Source organism: Rhinopithecus bieti, unplaced genomic scaffold, assembly GCF_001698545.2.
Source record: "Rhinopithecus bieti isolate Rb0 unplaced genomic scaffold, ASM169854v2 scaffold_18354, whole genome shotgun sequence".
Lineage (NCBI taxonomy): Eukaryota > Metazoa > Chordata > Mammalia > Primates > Cercopithecidae > Rhinopithecus > Rhinopithecus bieti.
In genome coordinates this window covers 1657233-1674490 of record NW_016809835.1, presented here as the reverse complement: position 1 = coordinate 1674490, position 17258 = coordinate 1657233, and the positions used below count along the sequence as shown (strand labels likewise).

General features: G+C 39.6%; 1 protein-coding gene across 2 annotated transcripts in view; it reads right to left on the bottom strand.

Moving 5' to 3' along the window:
• Positions 1 to 17258, bottom strand: part of BDP1 (BDP1 general transcription factor IIIB subunit) — a 128833-nt gene that overhangs the window by 65686 nt on the left and 45889 nt on the right. For both annotated transcript variants that reach the window (XM_017890622.1, XM_017890621.1), the window contains exons 13-19: positions 16463 to 16466; positions 15911 to 16067; positions 11388 to 11479; positions 10266 to 10458; positions 8320 to 8450; positions 1908 to 3603; positions 638 to 825 (exon numbers count right to left, since the gene is read on the bottom strand). In XM_017890622.1, the coding sequence (XP_017746111.1) occupies positions 638 to 825; positions 1908 to 3603; positions 8320 to 8450; positions 10266 to 10458; positions 11388 to 11479; positions 15911 to 16067; positions 16463 to 16466 (2461 nt within the window). The remainder of the gene's footprint in view (positions 1 to 637; positions 826 to 1907; positions 3604 to 8319; positions 8451 to 10265; positions 10459 to 11387; positions 11480 to 15910; positions 16068 to 16462; positions 16467 to 17258) is intronic.

The following is a 17258-nucleotide window of genomic DNA, read 5'->3' as shown; positions in this document are numbered from 1 at the left end:
TTTTTTTTTTTTTTTGGAGACAGGGTCTTGTTCTGTCCCCCAGGCTGGAGTGCAATGACACAATCATACCTCACTGCAGCCTTGACCTCTGCAGGCTCAGGTGATCCTCAATCTGAGTCTCCCAAGTAGCTGGGACTACAGGCATGTGCCACTACACCCAGCTAGTTTTTGTATTTTTTGTAGAGATGGGGTTGCTACAGCCTGTTGCCCAGGCTGGTCTCAAACTCCTGGGCTCAAAGGATTCACCCTTTTGAATTGCTACGATTACAGGTGTGAGCCACCGTACTTGGCCTAATTCCAATTCTTAACAGGAAAACAAATCGAACTATCTGGCAGATCCTGAAAACCATGAATGGTACAATCCAGGTATGAGCCTAGGAATTATATCATCTCTGCACAAACAAAACATAAGTCTATCAAACCTGTATTGATTTAAGACTGTTACGTACAATTTTGTATGTCAGTAACTTTCACAACTGACTTGTCAGAGTGACCTCAATCCTCTCTCCCAGTCTTCCCAAAACTATCTTAAAATCTCTAACACTATCCTGTATATGTTATACCTTAAAACCTCACTTAGTTTAACATAATCTGCAACTATAACTTAATATCTTTTTCTTTAAAAACACACTGGTACCTTAAATTAATATCTGAAAACGGCTCTGGAACATCTGGAGATCGAATCCCCAGGACTTCTGTTTTACCAGATTCATGAGTCTGTGAAGAAATCCTGAAACGACTGAAGTGACTTGATACTTCTTTTTCAGAATCTCTTTTTTCTTCTACAGGTGTGTGCATCATCGACAGTACTTCACTGCTAATGTTCTAGAGAAACAGTCATGGTAAATCAGCACACATAAAAGATTATTTAAACATCTTATATACTTAAAACAAAAGTCTACTAAATTCTGAACACTTTCCTTTAACAATTTAGAAGTTTTTAATTTTTAAATAAAATTTAATTTCCAAATGGTAAAACTAGGAATTCAGGAAACCCTTTTAATGTTGCAATTTATTACTTTTCCAAACCACAAATGTCATTACCTATTTATAAAAGTTAGAAAAAAAAAAAAAGTCCTTCAAAATGTTAGAAGATCATCAACTTCAAAGTAACTTGCAAAACAAAAGAACTTTTAGAAGTGAAGTCAGGTGGGGCAAGAAATAAAAGCAGATGCAGATGTGGCCAAAATAAATAATGTGTGTTCACGCTAGGGTTAGTACAAAGTCAGTCTAATTTCCTATTCTTCTTTTACCTAAAAGAGTTACTTCAAATGACATTAAGAACAGTAACATTTTTGGGACCTCAAACCCAAGCCAAAAGAAAAGTTTGATCCTTGCCCATCTGACTTAGAGGAAAAAAACAATAATAATAGTGACTTTTCACAGTTAAAAATAGTTTTTTTTTTTTTGTTTTTCATTTCTTTTTGAGACAGGGTCTTACTCTGTCACCCAGGGTGGAGTACAATGGCACAATCACAGCTCACTGCAGCCTCAACCTCCAGGGCTCAAGCAATCCTCTCACCTCAGCCTCCCAAGTAGCTGGGACTACAGGCTTGCACCTCATTATATTTTATTTTATTTTATTTATTATTATTATTTTTTTAGAGACAAGGTCTCCCTATGTTGCCCAGGCTGGTCTCAAACTCCTGGGCTCAAGTAATCCTCCCATTTTAGCCTCCCAAAGTATTGGGTTTAGAGGTGTGCCCAGCCTAAGTTATCTTTTTAAAAAAGAACATACAGTTTCCTCAAGGCACCGAAACACAGAAACTTAGGGCTACAAAAGACTTTAGACTTTTAGAGATAAGTGTTGTTGGACTTAAGGACAAAATAATCATGGAATTATTTTGGTAACTTTCCTCTGAAAAAAAGCATTCAAAAAAACTTTTAAAGGACAGAAAAATACATACTTTAATATCTAGTGAAGGCATAGCACTGCAGTCATTGCTACCGCTCTGCATTAAATGTGTCTCAGTTTGTCTCGAGGTACTGGTCTCCTCTAGTTCATTTTCCCTTGGAGAAATGTCTGTTTTTCCAGTTTTTTTCAATTCTGCCACCTTTTCCTCAGTAACACAGATCTCTTCAGATCCTCTCTCTCTAAAATTTTCTCTTCCAGTTTCTTTCATATCTGTCTCCATTTCTTCAATGACAGCCATCTTTCCTGATACTTTCTCCATCATGGAAATGTCTCTTTTTCCAGTTTCTTTCAAATCAATCTCCTTTTCCCTTATAGCACTGATCTCTGCTAGCACCTTTTCCCTTTGGGAAATTTCTTCTCTAATTTCTTTCAAATCTGTCTCCATTTTACCTACAGGCCTGACCTCCTCTGGGCCATTTTCCTGTGGGGCTATTTCTCTTTTAGTTTCTTCCACATCTATCTCTATTTTCTCAGCAGCATCAATCACCTCTGGTGTCTTCTCCCTTGGGAAACTCTCTCTTTCAGTTGCTTTCAAATCTGTCTCCATTTCATCTACAGGTTTGACCTCCTCTGGGCCATTTTCCTCTGGGGATATTTCTCTTCTTCCAGTTTCTTCCAAATCTTTGTCTATTTTCTCAGTGGCATCAATCATCTCTGGTGTCTTCTCCCTTGGGGAAATCTCCCTTCCAGTTGCTTTCAAATCTGTCTCCATTTCACCTACAGGCTTGACCTCTTCTAGGCCATTTTCCTGTGGGGATATTTCTCTTTCAGTTTCTTTCAAATCTATCTCTATTTCCTCAGTGGCATCAATCACCTCTGGTGTCTTCTCCCTTGGGGAACTCTCTCTTCCAGCTGCTTTCAAATCCGTCTCCATTTCACCTAGAGGCTTGACCTCCTCTGGGCCATTTTCCTGTGGGGATATTTCTCTTTCAGTTTCTTCCAAATCTATCTCTATTTCCTCAGTAGTATCAATCACCTCTGGTGTCTTCTCTCTTGGGGAACTCTCTCTTCCAGTTGCTTTCAAATCTGTCTCCATTTCATCTACAGGCTTGACCTCCTCTGGGCCATTTTCCTTTGGGGATATTTTTCTTCTTCCAGCGTCTTCCAAATCTTTGTCTATTTCCTGAGTGGCATCAATCACCTCTGGTGTCTTCTCCCTTGGGGAACTCTCATTTCCAGTTGCTTTTAAATTTGTCTCCATTTCACCTACAGGCTTGACCTCCTCTGGGTCATTTTCATGTGGGGGTATTTCTCTTCTTCCAGTTTCTCCCAAATCTTTGTCTATTTCCTTAGTGGCATCAATCACCTCTGGTGTCCTCTCCCTTAAACAAATCTCTCTTCTCCTTGCTTTCAAACCTGTCTCCATTTCCCTGGTGACATCAATCACATCTAGAATCTTCTCCCTGGGAGAAATGGCTCTTCTTCCAGTTTCTTTTAAATCTGACTGCATTTCTTTAGTAGTACTAATCTCTGCTGGTACCATCTCCTTTGGTGAGGTGTCTGGTCTTACAGTTTCTCTCAATGCTGCTGTCATTTCCCCAGAGACAAGAATCTTCTCTAGTACCTCTTCTTTTGAGGAAATTTCTCTCCTTCCAGTTCCTCTTCCGATATTTGGCTTTGGTTTCTGAAATCGAGTCCTTAGAATTGGGACTTGATTAAGTTTATTTGCTTTATTATTCTCTTGAATGCTATAAAAAAAAAAAAAAGGAGGGGCACACAATCAAGTTTTAAACCAGACTGCCTGCTAAAGAGATGATGTTTGAGAAATCACTACAGAAACACCAGAAACTCTCAAATTCAAAAAAATTAAGGAAGCCCTAGGAATCTCTGGGTAAAATTTAAAAATTAAAAGAAAAAAATCCCACCTTTTGAAATCAAAGCAAAAAGTTTAAATATATATACCTAGTAAAGTCAATCAGTATAGAAGCTATTTGATCCTAATCTCTTTCCAATTGTCATTCACGCTACCATTTGCAAATACCGACTGGGAAGACTCTCCAGTTCCCTGCATTGGAGCCAGATTAATGTATGTCTGCTATTTCTACCTCTTCATCCCTTCTATCTTTTACACAGGCAAACGCTTTGCCAAAATAGACCTGACCACCTCAAATACCTGGATACAAGTATGACTTGACTAAGATTAAATCTTAGGACTACAAATGAGGTCTGCCCTCCTCACCTTTTAAAATCAATTTTATATGAGATTTCCCATACACATGTTTCTCTAAGAGCTTGTTATTTCATAACATAAGTAAAGAATAAAAGGAAAGACTAAATACACAATGTTTTGCTGAATGCTATTGGGCAGACAATCACTATCCAAAACAAGCACCTTGCTCTCCAGAAAAGCAGCAGCACTTTTTGTTTTGCTTTCTGTTTATTATAATAGATGGTGAAATCAATAAACATATAAATAAATGAAAGAGCTTTTATATGACTGGTAAGGAAAAGTTATTAATATTGGGCAAAAGCTAGATCCAATGAAACACTAGATTAGATTTATTCAGCCATGTCAGACTGAACAGGTATGTAACTATACATACAACAGCTTAAAAAAAGACGAGCTGGGCATGATGCCTCATGCCTGTACTCCCAGCACTTTGGGAAGCTGAAGCAGATGGCTCGAGCCCAGGAGTTTTTGGTAGAAATCCCATCTCTACCAAAACAAAACAAAACCCAAAATCAGTCAGGTGAGGTAGCGTGCACCTGTAGTCCCAGCTATTCAGGAGGCTGAGGTGGGAGGATCACCTGAGCCCAGGAAGGATGACGGTGCAGTAATCCATGATCATGCCACTGCACTCCAGACTGAGCAACAGAGCAGGATCCCGTCTCAAAACAAACAAACAAAAAACAAAAACAAATAAGCAAAACATTTACTTAAAAGTGTGCTAGGCTGGGCATGGTGGCTCAGTCTGTAATCCCAGCATTTTGGAAGGTTGAGACAGGCGGATCACTTGAGGTCAAGAGTTCGAGACCAGCCTGGCCAACATGGTGAAACACTGTCTCTACTGAAAATACAAAAATTAGCAGGGCGTGGTGGCGCACGCCTGTAATCTCAGCTACACAGGAGGCTGAGGCAGGAAAATAGCTGGAACCCACGAAGCGGAGGTTGCAGTGAGCCAAGATCATGCCACTGCACTCCAGCCTGGGCGACAGAGTGAGACTCTGTCTCAAAAAAAAAAACAAAACAAAACAAAACAAAAACAAAAAGTATGCTATTGTTGCTACTGTTTGTTTCAACATCTTCAGGTCCTAAACTATCCTTCCTCACTGAAATAACTGTTTTCAATAATGCAATTTTTGATACTATAAGACAGGTCCTTAGGAGTAAGATTGCTTTTCAAGTTGTATTTGTTTACGTAACTTAAGTGTTTATATCCATCATTAATGTTACTAATTGACAATGTTAAATGTAAAATTAACAGCAATCAATAAAGGAAATTTAATTTGATTAGTACAGAATGGACTGAATTCCATTTTCTGATTTATGACACTTTTCATCTCCATCCAGAAACATCTAGCTTTTAGTGAGATTACTATGCTAGCAATCTTGGTTTGGGTATCATGGGAAGAGATAAACTATCTTTACAAAGTCACATTTTTGAAAACAGACATATTATTTAAACACATAAATGCTTGAAGCAAAGGCTTTATTAATAATTTCATTATTTCAACATCAGTTCAGATTGTAAGATACAGATACGCAATGTTATAACTATATTCTATGTGCTTAGATTTTTTAAACTGCCATTCCAGCAAAGCATTAGATTGTTTCTAAGTAACAAAAGAAGTACAGAATTAACTGAAGGGCAGTATCTGAGACTGGATATCAGATATAAAATTGAACTAGATTATTTCTCAAAATATGCAGTGGATCTACAAACTTTCCTCAGATCACAAATTTGAGAAGGAAGGCAAAGCAAGAGGACCACGAATGGAGAAAATAAGATATGGAATGAGCACAGAACTATAAATGTACTTTAAGGTCTGCATATGTGTTTTTCTAAAACACAGAGTTTAAGAATCTATAAAATATTCATGGCCAGGCACGATGGCTCACACCTATAATCCCAGCACTTTGGGAGGCCGAGGAAGGAGAATCCCTTCAGCCCAAGAGTTCAAGACCAGCTTGGGCAACATGGCAAAACGCTGTTTCTACAAAAAATTTAAAAATTAGCCAGACGTGGTGGCAAGCACCTATTGTCCCAGCTACTTGGGAGGCTGAGGCAAGAGGATCAATTGAGCCCAAGAGGTCGAGGCTGCAGTGAGCCATGATCGCGCCACTGTACTCCAGCCTGGGTGCAAGAGCAAGACCCTGTCTTTAAAAAAATGCGTGTGTCTGCGTGTGTTTCAAACATATAAATGTGTGTATATATGTTTCAAATATATACATATATAAACCTCCAAAGGAACATCACCAATCATGACAAAAATCTTAAAATATTTGTATGAAGTAGATAAGATGCAAAATTAACCTAGAAGATTAAATTTCAAAGAAATATTCACTAGTTTATCTAGTAAAGTACCTTTTTTATATAGAGATGGGGTCTTGCTATGTTGTCCAGGCTTGTCTTGAGCTCCTGGCCTCAAGTGATCCTCCCGTCTCAGCCTCCCAAAGTGCTGGGATTATAGGTGTGAGTCACCATGCCCAGGCTAAAGAATTTTTAATGCATTCTTTAAGAGACTGTTTTCCTACTATCTTTTTCTCTTACATAGCATCTTGAACAGGCCAACATATTTGGAGTAGGGGAGGGGGAAAACTTTCTGCTAGACATAGATAGATGTATAATTTGATAAAACACAGAATCTTAGAATTGCTTTTGAAGATTTTGGAGATTCAAAGGCCAGAAAGATCACATGACAAAGCAGAAATGACACTACCCACGGAGAGGAAAGTTGTTGAGATCAGACTGAATATTAGTTACAATGTCCACCAGCATTCTAAAACCCAGAGGCCATTCAGAAAAGTTTAATTTTCTACTAAGCCACAGTATCTATTAAAAGACTCTAGCTTAAACTGAAAAAATATAAATAAAAAGAATAATTTGTTAGCTATCTGTAATTAAAATCCATATCAGAGATATGTAACAAGCAATGTAGTCATACAAACTTCTACCTAGAGACTGTGTGCACATTAGTAAAATAATCGGGGCAGTGGGGAGGAATAAGAAGCAAAGGAATACTGAAGGCAACAAGAAATAAATAAATTTTTTTGTCTTCCAATAAAGATGTTTAAAGTAGTTCAGGAAACCTAGCTTTCACTCTCAGGTTAGGTAATTTTCTTTTCTGGAGGAACAGGAGTCTGTCTCACTTTGCTGCCCTGGCTGGAGGAAAGTGGCACAATCATAGCTCCCTGCAGCTTCTAATTCCTGGGCTCAAGCAAGCCTCTTCCTTCAGCCTTCCATGTAGCTAGATAGGCATGAGCCGCCATGCCCAGCTAGGTACTATTTAAACAGGTTAACACAGCTGTAAGAAAGTATAGCATAGGCTAGTCTTTAAATGTAAAGACTGGTAAAATATCAATTATTGAAACTGGACAGCAGGTATATGGGAGTCCACTACTGCGCTTTTGCGCACATTAAACATTTCCAAAACGAAAAGTTGAAACAGTATACTAGTAATTCCATCAGCCTGGTTTGGTACCCTCCAAGGAAGAAGTAAAAAATAGAAAAGGCTTTGGCTATAAGCAGTATGGGTTTCTATACATAAGTTTTAAATAAAATACAGAAATCTTAAATAAAGGCAATATGTGCTCAATCTAATTCCAAAGAAACAAATATTTTAAAAATAAGTAGTATTTTGCATTTGAACATAAACATATAATTTAATACACATGTTAAGTGATAAGGCTGGCTGGGTGTGATGGCTCACACCTGTAATCCCAGCACTTTAGGAGGCCAAGGCAGGTGGATCACTTGAGGTCAGGAGTTTGAGACCAGCCTGGCCAACATGGTAAAACCCTGTCTCTACTAAAATACAAAATTAGCTGGGTTGGTGGCAGGCGCCTGTAATCCCAGCTACTCAGGAGGCTGAGGCAGGAGAATCACCTGAACCCGGGAGGCAGTAGTTGCAGTGTGCTAAGACTGTCCTCCAGCCTGGGCAATAAGAGTGAAATTCCATCTCAAAAAATAAAAAGTAAAATAAAATAAAATAAAGTGATAAGGCTATTCATGTTAACTCAAGTACTAATTTATGATGAGTAGCTTTTTTCAAACCATCTGAGAAATTCACATAAAGGCTACAACATAAACTTTTTTGAAAGGTGAAGTTATATTTTTAAATATTATATAACTAGATACGCAGACAACCAATCAATCTAAATTGCTTCTGTTTTAAAAAACTGATTGAGTTCTAAAACTTCTTACAAAATCCAAAGATGATATAATCAACAAAATGATGCTTACCTTAGACATTCATTAAGAACCTTGGGCTCATCTGGCTGCACATTTTGAAAAGAATCATTTTTCTCAGGTTGTAATATGACATCTTCCTCTTCAAAATCTTTACATGATTGATCTTCCATGTGTTGAGGAGTCTTGAAAACAAACACATTTTTCTAATGTTTTAGGTTTCACAATGAGGCATAACAGATTTCACTGAAAATGTTGTCCAATTTAAGTACAAAACGGTAAAAAAATTCAAAATCATAAAATGGTGACTTTAAAATACTTTTAATGTATTTTCTTTAGCTATCTTAGAAAATTTCAAGAGCTACTCCTTTTAGGATATCTCAAAGTCCCATTCTCCTCCTCCCAGTCAAAAAACAAGTTAACTGTCTTGGTTTCATCTGTTAGAAATACCCCTGTGGGGTCTATTTTTCTGAATTATTTTGATTATTATAATGGCATTATAGATCACGGGAATTTTTTTTTTTTTGAGACGGAATCTTGCTCTGTTGCACAGGCTGGAGTGCAGTGGCGCGATCTCGGCTCACTGCAAGCTCCGCCTCCCAGGTTCACGCCATTCTCCTGCCTCAGCCTCCCGAGTAGCTGGGACTACAGGTGCACCAGCTGCCACCTGTGCCACCACCACGCCTGGCTAATTTTTTGTATTTTTAGCAGAGACAGGGTTTCACCATGTTAGCCAGGATGGTCTTGATCTGACCTCGTGATCCGCCCGTCTCGGCCTCCCAGAGTGCTGGGATTACAGGCGTGAGCCACTGCGCCCAGCCGGAGTTTTTTTAAGACTGGGTCTCACTCTGTCACCCACGCTAGAGTGCAATGGCATAATTATAGATAGTTCACTGGAGGCTTGAACTCCTGGGCTCAACTGATCCTCCTGCCTCAGCCTCCCAAGTAGCTGGAAGTACAGAAGCACACCACTAAGCCCAGCTAATTAAAAAAATTGTTTGTAGAAACAGAGTGTCACTATGTTGCCCAGACTGGTCTCAGACACCTGGCCTCAAGCAATCCTCTCACCTCGGCCTCCCAAAATGCTGGGATTACAGGCATGGGTCAACATGCCTGGTCTACAGATCATGGGAATTATAACGTAAGAAATTGAAATCTCAAAATATGCCAACTTTTATCTTTATCACAAAGACTATGTAAATAATCCAAAATTCACAGTCTTTGTTCTTGGAATTGTATCTTAATAGGGAGCTTTTAACATTTTATGCTGTTTAAGCCAATGTTAACACTCACATATGTACTGATCTCTTCAAAAGAGAAGGTTAATTCAAACATCCACTAAGTGATAGGGAAAAGCAAGTCCAAATATGAGGTCAGGTGAAACAGATTACCTATCATGTAAATGCCCAAAATCTAAAATGGCTTTACAACTAGCAAGGCTGCTGGCTATGAGATTTTGACCACAAATTTAATAAATGATGCACACAAATTGTGCAGTACTGTTTTTAAAAGGGGATAAAAGGGTTGGGCACAGTGGCTCATGCCTGTAATCCTAGCACTTTGGGAGGCTGAGGCGGGTGGATCACCTGAGGTCAGGAGTTCGAGATCAGCCTGGTCAATATGGCAAAACCCTGTCTCTACTAAAAATACAAAAATTAGCCAGGCCTGGTGGTGTGTGCCTGTAGCCACACAACTAAAACTAAAAAAACATTATAGGTCATGGGAATTTTTTTTTTTTTGAGACAGAGTCTTGCTCTGTCACCTAGGCTGGAGTGCAGTGGCATGATCTCAGGTGGATGAGGTAGGAGAATCACTTGAACCTGGGTGGCAGAGGCTGCAGTGAGCCAAGATCGTGCCACTGCACTCCAGTCTGGGCGACAGAGCGAGACTCTGTCAGAAATAAATGTATGTATGTATGCATGCATGTATGTGGGTGAAGGGAAGCTTATATTAAGGCTCACGTACTACACAAAAATGTGAGGAGGAATCAGAGTACTTACATCTCTATCAGCACAGGATTCATTTTCATTCTTTTCTACATTGGCCCCAATTTCTTCCTGTGACATGAGAATTTCTTTTCTTCCAGCAGCTTTACCTACATTTGGCTTTGGCTTTTGAAATCGGCCCCTCACTTTTGCAGATGTTAAAGCCTTTAGTTGACTCCCTTCCTGCAGACAATTTTTTTCACCCAACCTAGAACCACAAAGAAATAAATTCAATGTTTCTTTTGAAGTCACCAATTTCCTTCTCCCTAGCATGAATAAGTAAACCATTTGGAATATGAAATAATTCACAAGTTTCCTGAAAAGACATAATCCTCCCAGACGTGGTTGCTCACACCTATAATCCTAGCACTTTGGGAGGCCAAGGCGGGGGGTATCATTTGAGGTCAGGAGTTCGAGGCCAGCCTGGCCAACATGGTTAAACCTGTCTCTACTAAAAATATAAAAATCAGCCGGGTATGGTGGTGGGCACCTGTAATCTCAGCTACTTGGGAGGCTGAGGCAGGAGAATCACTTGAACCTGGGAGGCAGAGGCTGCAGTGAGCAGAGATTGCACCACTATTCAATAGAGTGAGACTCCGTCTCAAAAAAAAAAGGAAAAAGAAAAAAAGATATAATCCTGAAAAGCCCATTTGAAAAAGCATTTTTAAATAGAATTTTATTACAAAACTGGAAAAATCTACATCTGTCAAGCATAGAATACTACTCCTGACTAAGGATACTATAGAATACTGTAGAACTCCAGGGGATTAGTCCCAAATCATGGTATAAATGGTAACCCCTAGAACAGCCCAGAATCCACCAGTCAGATTCACATTCTATTTTAGATTTCCATTTCAAATTAAATATTCCCTTTTCAAATCTCTTACTATAAATAAAATTATCCAGGAGCACATATTATAAACATTCAAATGTAATGGCTAACTCAACAGACTTAAAAAATTCATATAAGCAATATCAAGCAGAGATATTATTATTAATGTTTCAAAACCACCTATGGTTGAAAACCAACTTAAAGTACGCCGCTTGAAAATTAAATTCAGACCTTATTAAGTAGAAAACAAATTATTACCATCATTCCTAAGAGTTACTTTTTTTTACTATTTCCTGAATACTTACATAGATACAGTTTCAGCTTCTGGATTCTCTCTCTCTCTAGTCTCCATTCTCAAAGTGTCCAATGTATTCATCTTATCCTTTTCCAGGTGGTCCTGTGAATTTAATTTGCTACAATTTATCTACTTACCATAAAAAGTTCAAACTTTACAATAAATAAATGGAAATTAAAACTACAGAACTGGCCGGGCACAGTGGCTCAAGCCTGTAATCCTAGCACTTTGGGAGGCCAAGGCGGGTAGACTGCCTGACCTCAGGAGTTTAAGACCAGCCCGGGCAACATGGTGAAACTGTCTCTACTAAAATATAAAAAATTAGCCAGACGTGGCAGCGTGCGCCTGTAGTCCCAGTTACTTGGGAGGCTAAGGCAGGAGAATTCCTTGAACGCGGGAGGCAAAGGTTGCAGTGAGCTGAGGTCACACCATTATACTCCAGCCTGGGTGACAGAGTGAGACTCTATCTCAATAAATAAATAAATAAATAAATAAATAAATAAATAAGAACTTCATTTTTTGTACTTCTAACTAGATGAGATTTTCTAAAAATCCTAAATGCAGATGAAATTTTTTTTTTTTTTGAGACAGGGTCACACTCTGTCACCCAGGCTAGAGTACAGTGGCATGATGATAGCTCACTGCAGCCTTGACCCCAGAGGCTCAGGTGATCCTCCCATCTCAGCCTCCTGAGTAGCTGGGACTACAGGTGCACACCATGCCCAGCTAATTTTTTCATTTTTTGTACAGACCATGTTGCCCAAGCTTGTTTCAAATTCCTGGGCTCAGATGATTAGCCCGCCTCAGCCTCCCAAAGGGCTGGGCTTACAGGTATGAGCCACCACACCTGGTGTACATTTTTTTTTTTTTTAACAAAAATGGAATCACACTAAATATTTCGGAAAAATATTTCTGAAATGTTAATTACCAAAGGATACAAAACTGTATTGAAATCATGATTCAGTTGTGTAAAAGAAAATATGTAACAATACATGTGAAAAGATTGGTTGCATGTGAATAATGAAATTACAAGTATTAGAAGGAATGGTTGGGCATGATGGCTTACACCTGTAATCCCAGCACTTTGGGAGGCTGAGGCGGGGGATCACCTGAGGTCAGAAGTTTGAGACCAGCTGGGCTAACATGGTGAAACCTCATTTCTATTAAAAATACAAAAAAATTAGCCGGGCATGGTGGCACATGCTTGTAATCCCAGTCAGTTGGGAGGCTGAGGCAGGGGAATTGCCTGAACCCAGGAGGCAGAGGTTGCTGTAAGCTGAAATCACACCATTGCACTCTAGCTTGGGCAACAAGAGTGAAACTCTACCTCAAAAAAAAAAAAAAAAAAAAAGAAAAAGAAAAGAAAAAAATTCAACATTTCAAAGAAAAAGGCTAAAGAAAAAAATTACAAGTTGATTTTTGTTTTAACTTTTACATGAATCTGTATTTTCCAAATTTTCTAGAATTCAATAAACATAAGATTAGAATGATATAACTATACTATAAAGATTATTATAAAAGATATTTCACAAAACAGTAAAAAGCAAACCAACATCTTAAAAAGTGTTTTAGTTAAAAAAAAAATTGTAACAATATAATTCTGGAAAAGTTGTAAGGAAACAGAAAGATTCACTTAGCAATGTAAATAGATTATGTATGACTGTCAGTTTGACAATGCATAACAATTCAGGAGACTCAGACATATCAGAAAATTTTAAAGTAATAAAATAACAAATAACAAAAGACAATGCATAACAAGAATCATAAAAATATTTAAAACACTATTTGACCCAACAATCCCACCAGTCTGTAGAAATTTACACTTTGTTTCCTTGAGAAAGCCTTACTTACAAAATTGTTTGCTTCTTATATACAAGAGTTAAAAAAACAAATAAACAAAAATAGAAACAATCTGAACATCCATTAGTAGAAAACTGATTAGGTAAACCCATAACATGTTAACATGCTAGAGCTATTAAAAAGACCAATTGGACCCAAAAAAGTGTAAATTAATAGTTTCAGAGGAAAAGCGTTTTTTTAAATTTTTTATTTTTTTGAGAGTTTCACTCTGTTGCCCAGGCTGGAGTGCAGTGGTGCAATCTTGGCTCACTGCAACCTCTTCCCTCCTGGGTTCAGATGGTTCTCTTGCCTCAAACTCCCGAGTAGTTGGGATTACAGGCATGTGTCACAACACCCAGCTAATTTTTTGTATTTTTAGTAGAGATGGGGTTTCGCCATGTTGGCCGGGCTGGTTTCAAACTCCTGGCCTAAAGTGAGCCACCGGCTTTGGCCTCCCAAAGTGCTGGGATTACAGGTGTAAACCACTGTGGCCAGGTAAAAAAGGCTTTGGCAGAGCACAGTGGCTCAACATAGTGAAATCTTGTCTCTACTAAAAATAGAAAAATTGGCAGGGCGTAGAGGTGCGCACCTGTAATCTCAGCTACTTGGAAGGCTGAGGCAGGAGAATCGCTTGAACCCAGGAGGCAGATGTTGCACTGAGCCAAGATCACGCCATCGCACCCCAGCCTGGGCGACAGGGCGAGACTCCGTTCCAAAAACAAAACAAAGAAAAAGGTTTTAAATATTATACACATTATAGTTAAAAATTATAGAAATGTATGCATACATAGATAAAAGTTATTGGCCAGGCATGGTGCCCTCACACCTGTAATCCCAGCATTTTGAGAGGCCAATGCGGATGGATCACTTGAGGTCAGGAATTCAAGACAAGCCTGGCCAACAAGACAAAACCTCGTCTCAACTGAAAATACAAAAATTAGCTGGGCGTGGTGGTGCATGCCTGCAATCCCACCTACTTAGGAGGCTGAGACAAGAGAATAGCTTGAACCTGGGAGACAGAGGCTGCAATGAGCCAGGATCATGCCATTGCACTCCAGCCTGGGCGACTGAGCGAGACCCTATCTCAAAAAAAAAAAAAAAAAAAAAAGAGGGCAGGCATGGTGGCTCACGCCTGTAATCCCAGGACTTTGGGAGGCTGAGGCAGGTGTATCACATCAGGTCAGGAGTTCGAGACCAGCCTGGCCAATACGGTGAAACCCTGTCTCTACTAAAAATACAAAAATTAGCCACATGTGGTGGCACGTGCCTGTAATCCCAGCTACTTGGGAGACTGAGGCAGGAGAATTGCTTGACCCTGAGGGGTGGAGGCTGCAGTGAGCCAAGAACGTGCCACTGCACTCCAGCCTAGGCGACAGAGCAAGACTCCATCGCAAAAAAAAAGAAAGAAAGAAAGAAAAAGAATAAAGAAATGTATTGACCAGGTGAGCTGGCTCATGCCTATAATCCTAGCACTCTGGAAAGCTGAGGCAGGAGAATCACTTGAGGCCAGGAGTTAGAAACCAGCCTGGTGCACATTGACTCCATTCCTAATTTTTGCTAATTTAAAAAAGAAAATCAGGCCGGGCACGGTGGTTCACGCCTGTAATCCCAGCACTTTGGGAGGCTGAGGCGGGAGGATCACGAGGTCAGGAGATCGAGACCATCCTGGCTAACACGGTGAAACCCCGTCTCTACTAAAAATACAAAAAATTAGCCAGGCGTGGTGGTGGGCGCCTATAGTCCCAGGCACTCAGGAGGCTGAGGCAGGAGAATGGCCTGAAATCGGGAGGTGGAGCTTGCAGTGAGCCGAGATCGCGCCATTGCAGTCCAGCCTGGGAGACAGCAAGACTCTGCATCAAAAAAAAAAAAAAATTATCTGGGTTTGGTGGCACACACCTGTATTCCCACCTACTGGGGAGGGTGATGTGGGAGAATCACTTGAGCTCAGGATTTTTTTTTTTTTTTTTGAGACGGAGTCTTGCTCTGTCACCTAGGCTGGAGTGCAGTGGCCAGATCTCAGCTCACTGCAAGCTCCGCCTCCCGGGTTCACGCCATTCTCCTGCCTCAGCCTCCCGAGTAGCTGGGACTACAGGCGCCCGCCAGGTCGCCCGGCTAGTTTTTTGTGTTTTAGTAGAGACGGGGTTTCACCGTGTTAGCCAGGATGGTCTCAATCTCCTGACCTTGTGATCCGCCCATCTCGGCCTCCCAAAGTGCTGGGATTACAGGCTTGAGCCACCGCGCCCGGCCGAGCTCAGGATTTTGAGGCTGTAGAGAGCCGTAATAGTGCCATTGCACTCCTGGACTCTGTTGCCTTGGCAATAGAGCAAGACCCTGTCTCAGAAAAAACAGTTTGTAAAAGACAAACAGAAATGTGACTGCCTGTGTGTGGATGAGAACGTTGTGGGCATAATTTAATATATAGCTGGTTTATGAAATATTTTAAATAAAAATTTTATATAAGTAAACAGAAGACAGATTTATCACCACTGAGGATATCTGAAAGGATTATACACCAGGTTAAAGAAAATGTGTAAACAGGAGACTAAGATAGGAACAAATCTAATGTTAATGTAAGTTCTTTTATCTGTTTTAATATCAGAACATTACCTTGTAATTACAAGTCAAAACTTTTATTCCCAACTATTTAAAGAAAATTTTATAATTTTAATTTCCATGAAGTCTCTTACCCCATACCTTTTCAACTGAAGTTTTTGAATGTGAATTCTTGCTCTCTGCCTCTGTTTTGCCTTGTGAAAGAACTGATTTCTTCCCAGCCCTGGACAAATTGGGTTTAGGTCTCTGGAAGCGACCTCTCAACATCGGTTTAACATTTTCTGTTTGATCAATTTCCCTGAAAAATTAACATTATTTAAATAGCATCAAACATGTAGTCATGTCCAAATGAACTTCTAAAATAACCTACTGAGAACTAGAAAGAACTCCTTTAAGAGCTTACTTAGAACAAGAGTAGCAAAGAAAACTTAAAGAGACTAATTTGTTCTATCTGATATTAAAAATACACTATTCATCATCAGTAATTAAAACAGTGTGGTACTAATATATGAGTAAACAGACAAATGAAACAAATTTAAAATCCAGAAACCGACTTCAAAGTAGACATGATTTTGGCATATACTGAAGGTAGCAACTCATACTAGGGAGGATAAGATGAAATGCAATATAATACGGTGAGGATAAAACTTAAGAAATATTAAGTAAGATTAAGATGATGGGAAGGCCGGGCACAGTGGCTCACGCCTATAATCCCAGCACTTTGGGAGGCCGAGACGGGTGGATCACCTCAGGTCAGGAGTTCGAGACCAGCCTGGCAAACATGGTGAAACCCCGTTTCTACTAAAAATGACAATAATTAGCCATGCATGGCGGCACATGCCTGTAGTCCCAGCTACTCAGAAGGCTAAGGCAGGTGAATCCCTTGAACCCGGGAGGTGGAGGTTGCAGTGAGCCAAGATGGTGCCACTGCACTCCAGCCTGGGTGACAAGAGCAAGACTCCATCTCTGGATGTGGTGGTGAGCACCTATAGTCCCAGCTACTTGGGAGACTAAGGTGAGAGGATCACCTAAGCTTGGGACCAGGTCGAGGTTGCAGTGAGCTATGATCACACCACTGCACTCCTGCAACCCTGTCTCAAAAAAAAAATCATAAATATTTAAATGTGTAAGTGTGTATATACACACACACACATTCTGTCAGCAAGCAATTCAATTTTCAGGAACTTACCCTATATACTTGTATATAGGCAAAAAGATAGAGGTGCAAGACTATAAGCACTGTTTAGCAACACAACCTACATAGCAGCCAATAGGACACTGGTAATACAAACTATGATGCATACATACACAGAACACTATTAAGCTATAAAAAGAACAAGGAGAGTTACTACGTAAGAATAGGAAGACAGAGGAAAACCACTGCAAAATGTTATATATAGTATCATTAGGTTTATCATTATGTTTATAACAAGGGCAAAAAATACAAATTTGTATTAGCTCGAATGTATTTTTTTTTTTTTTTTTTTTT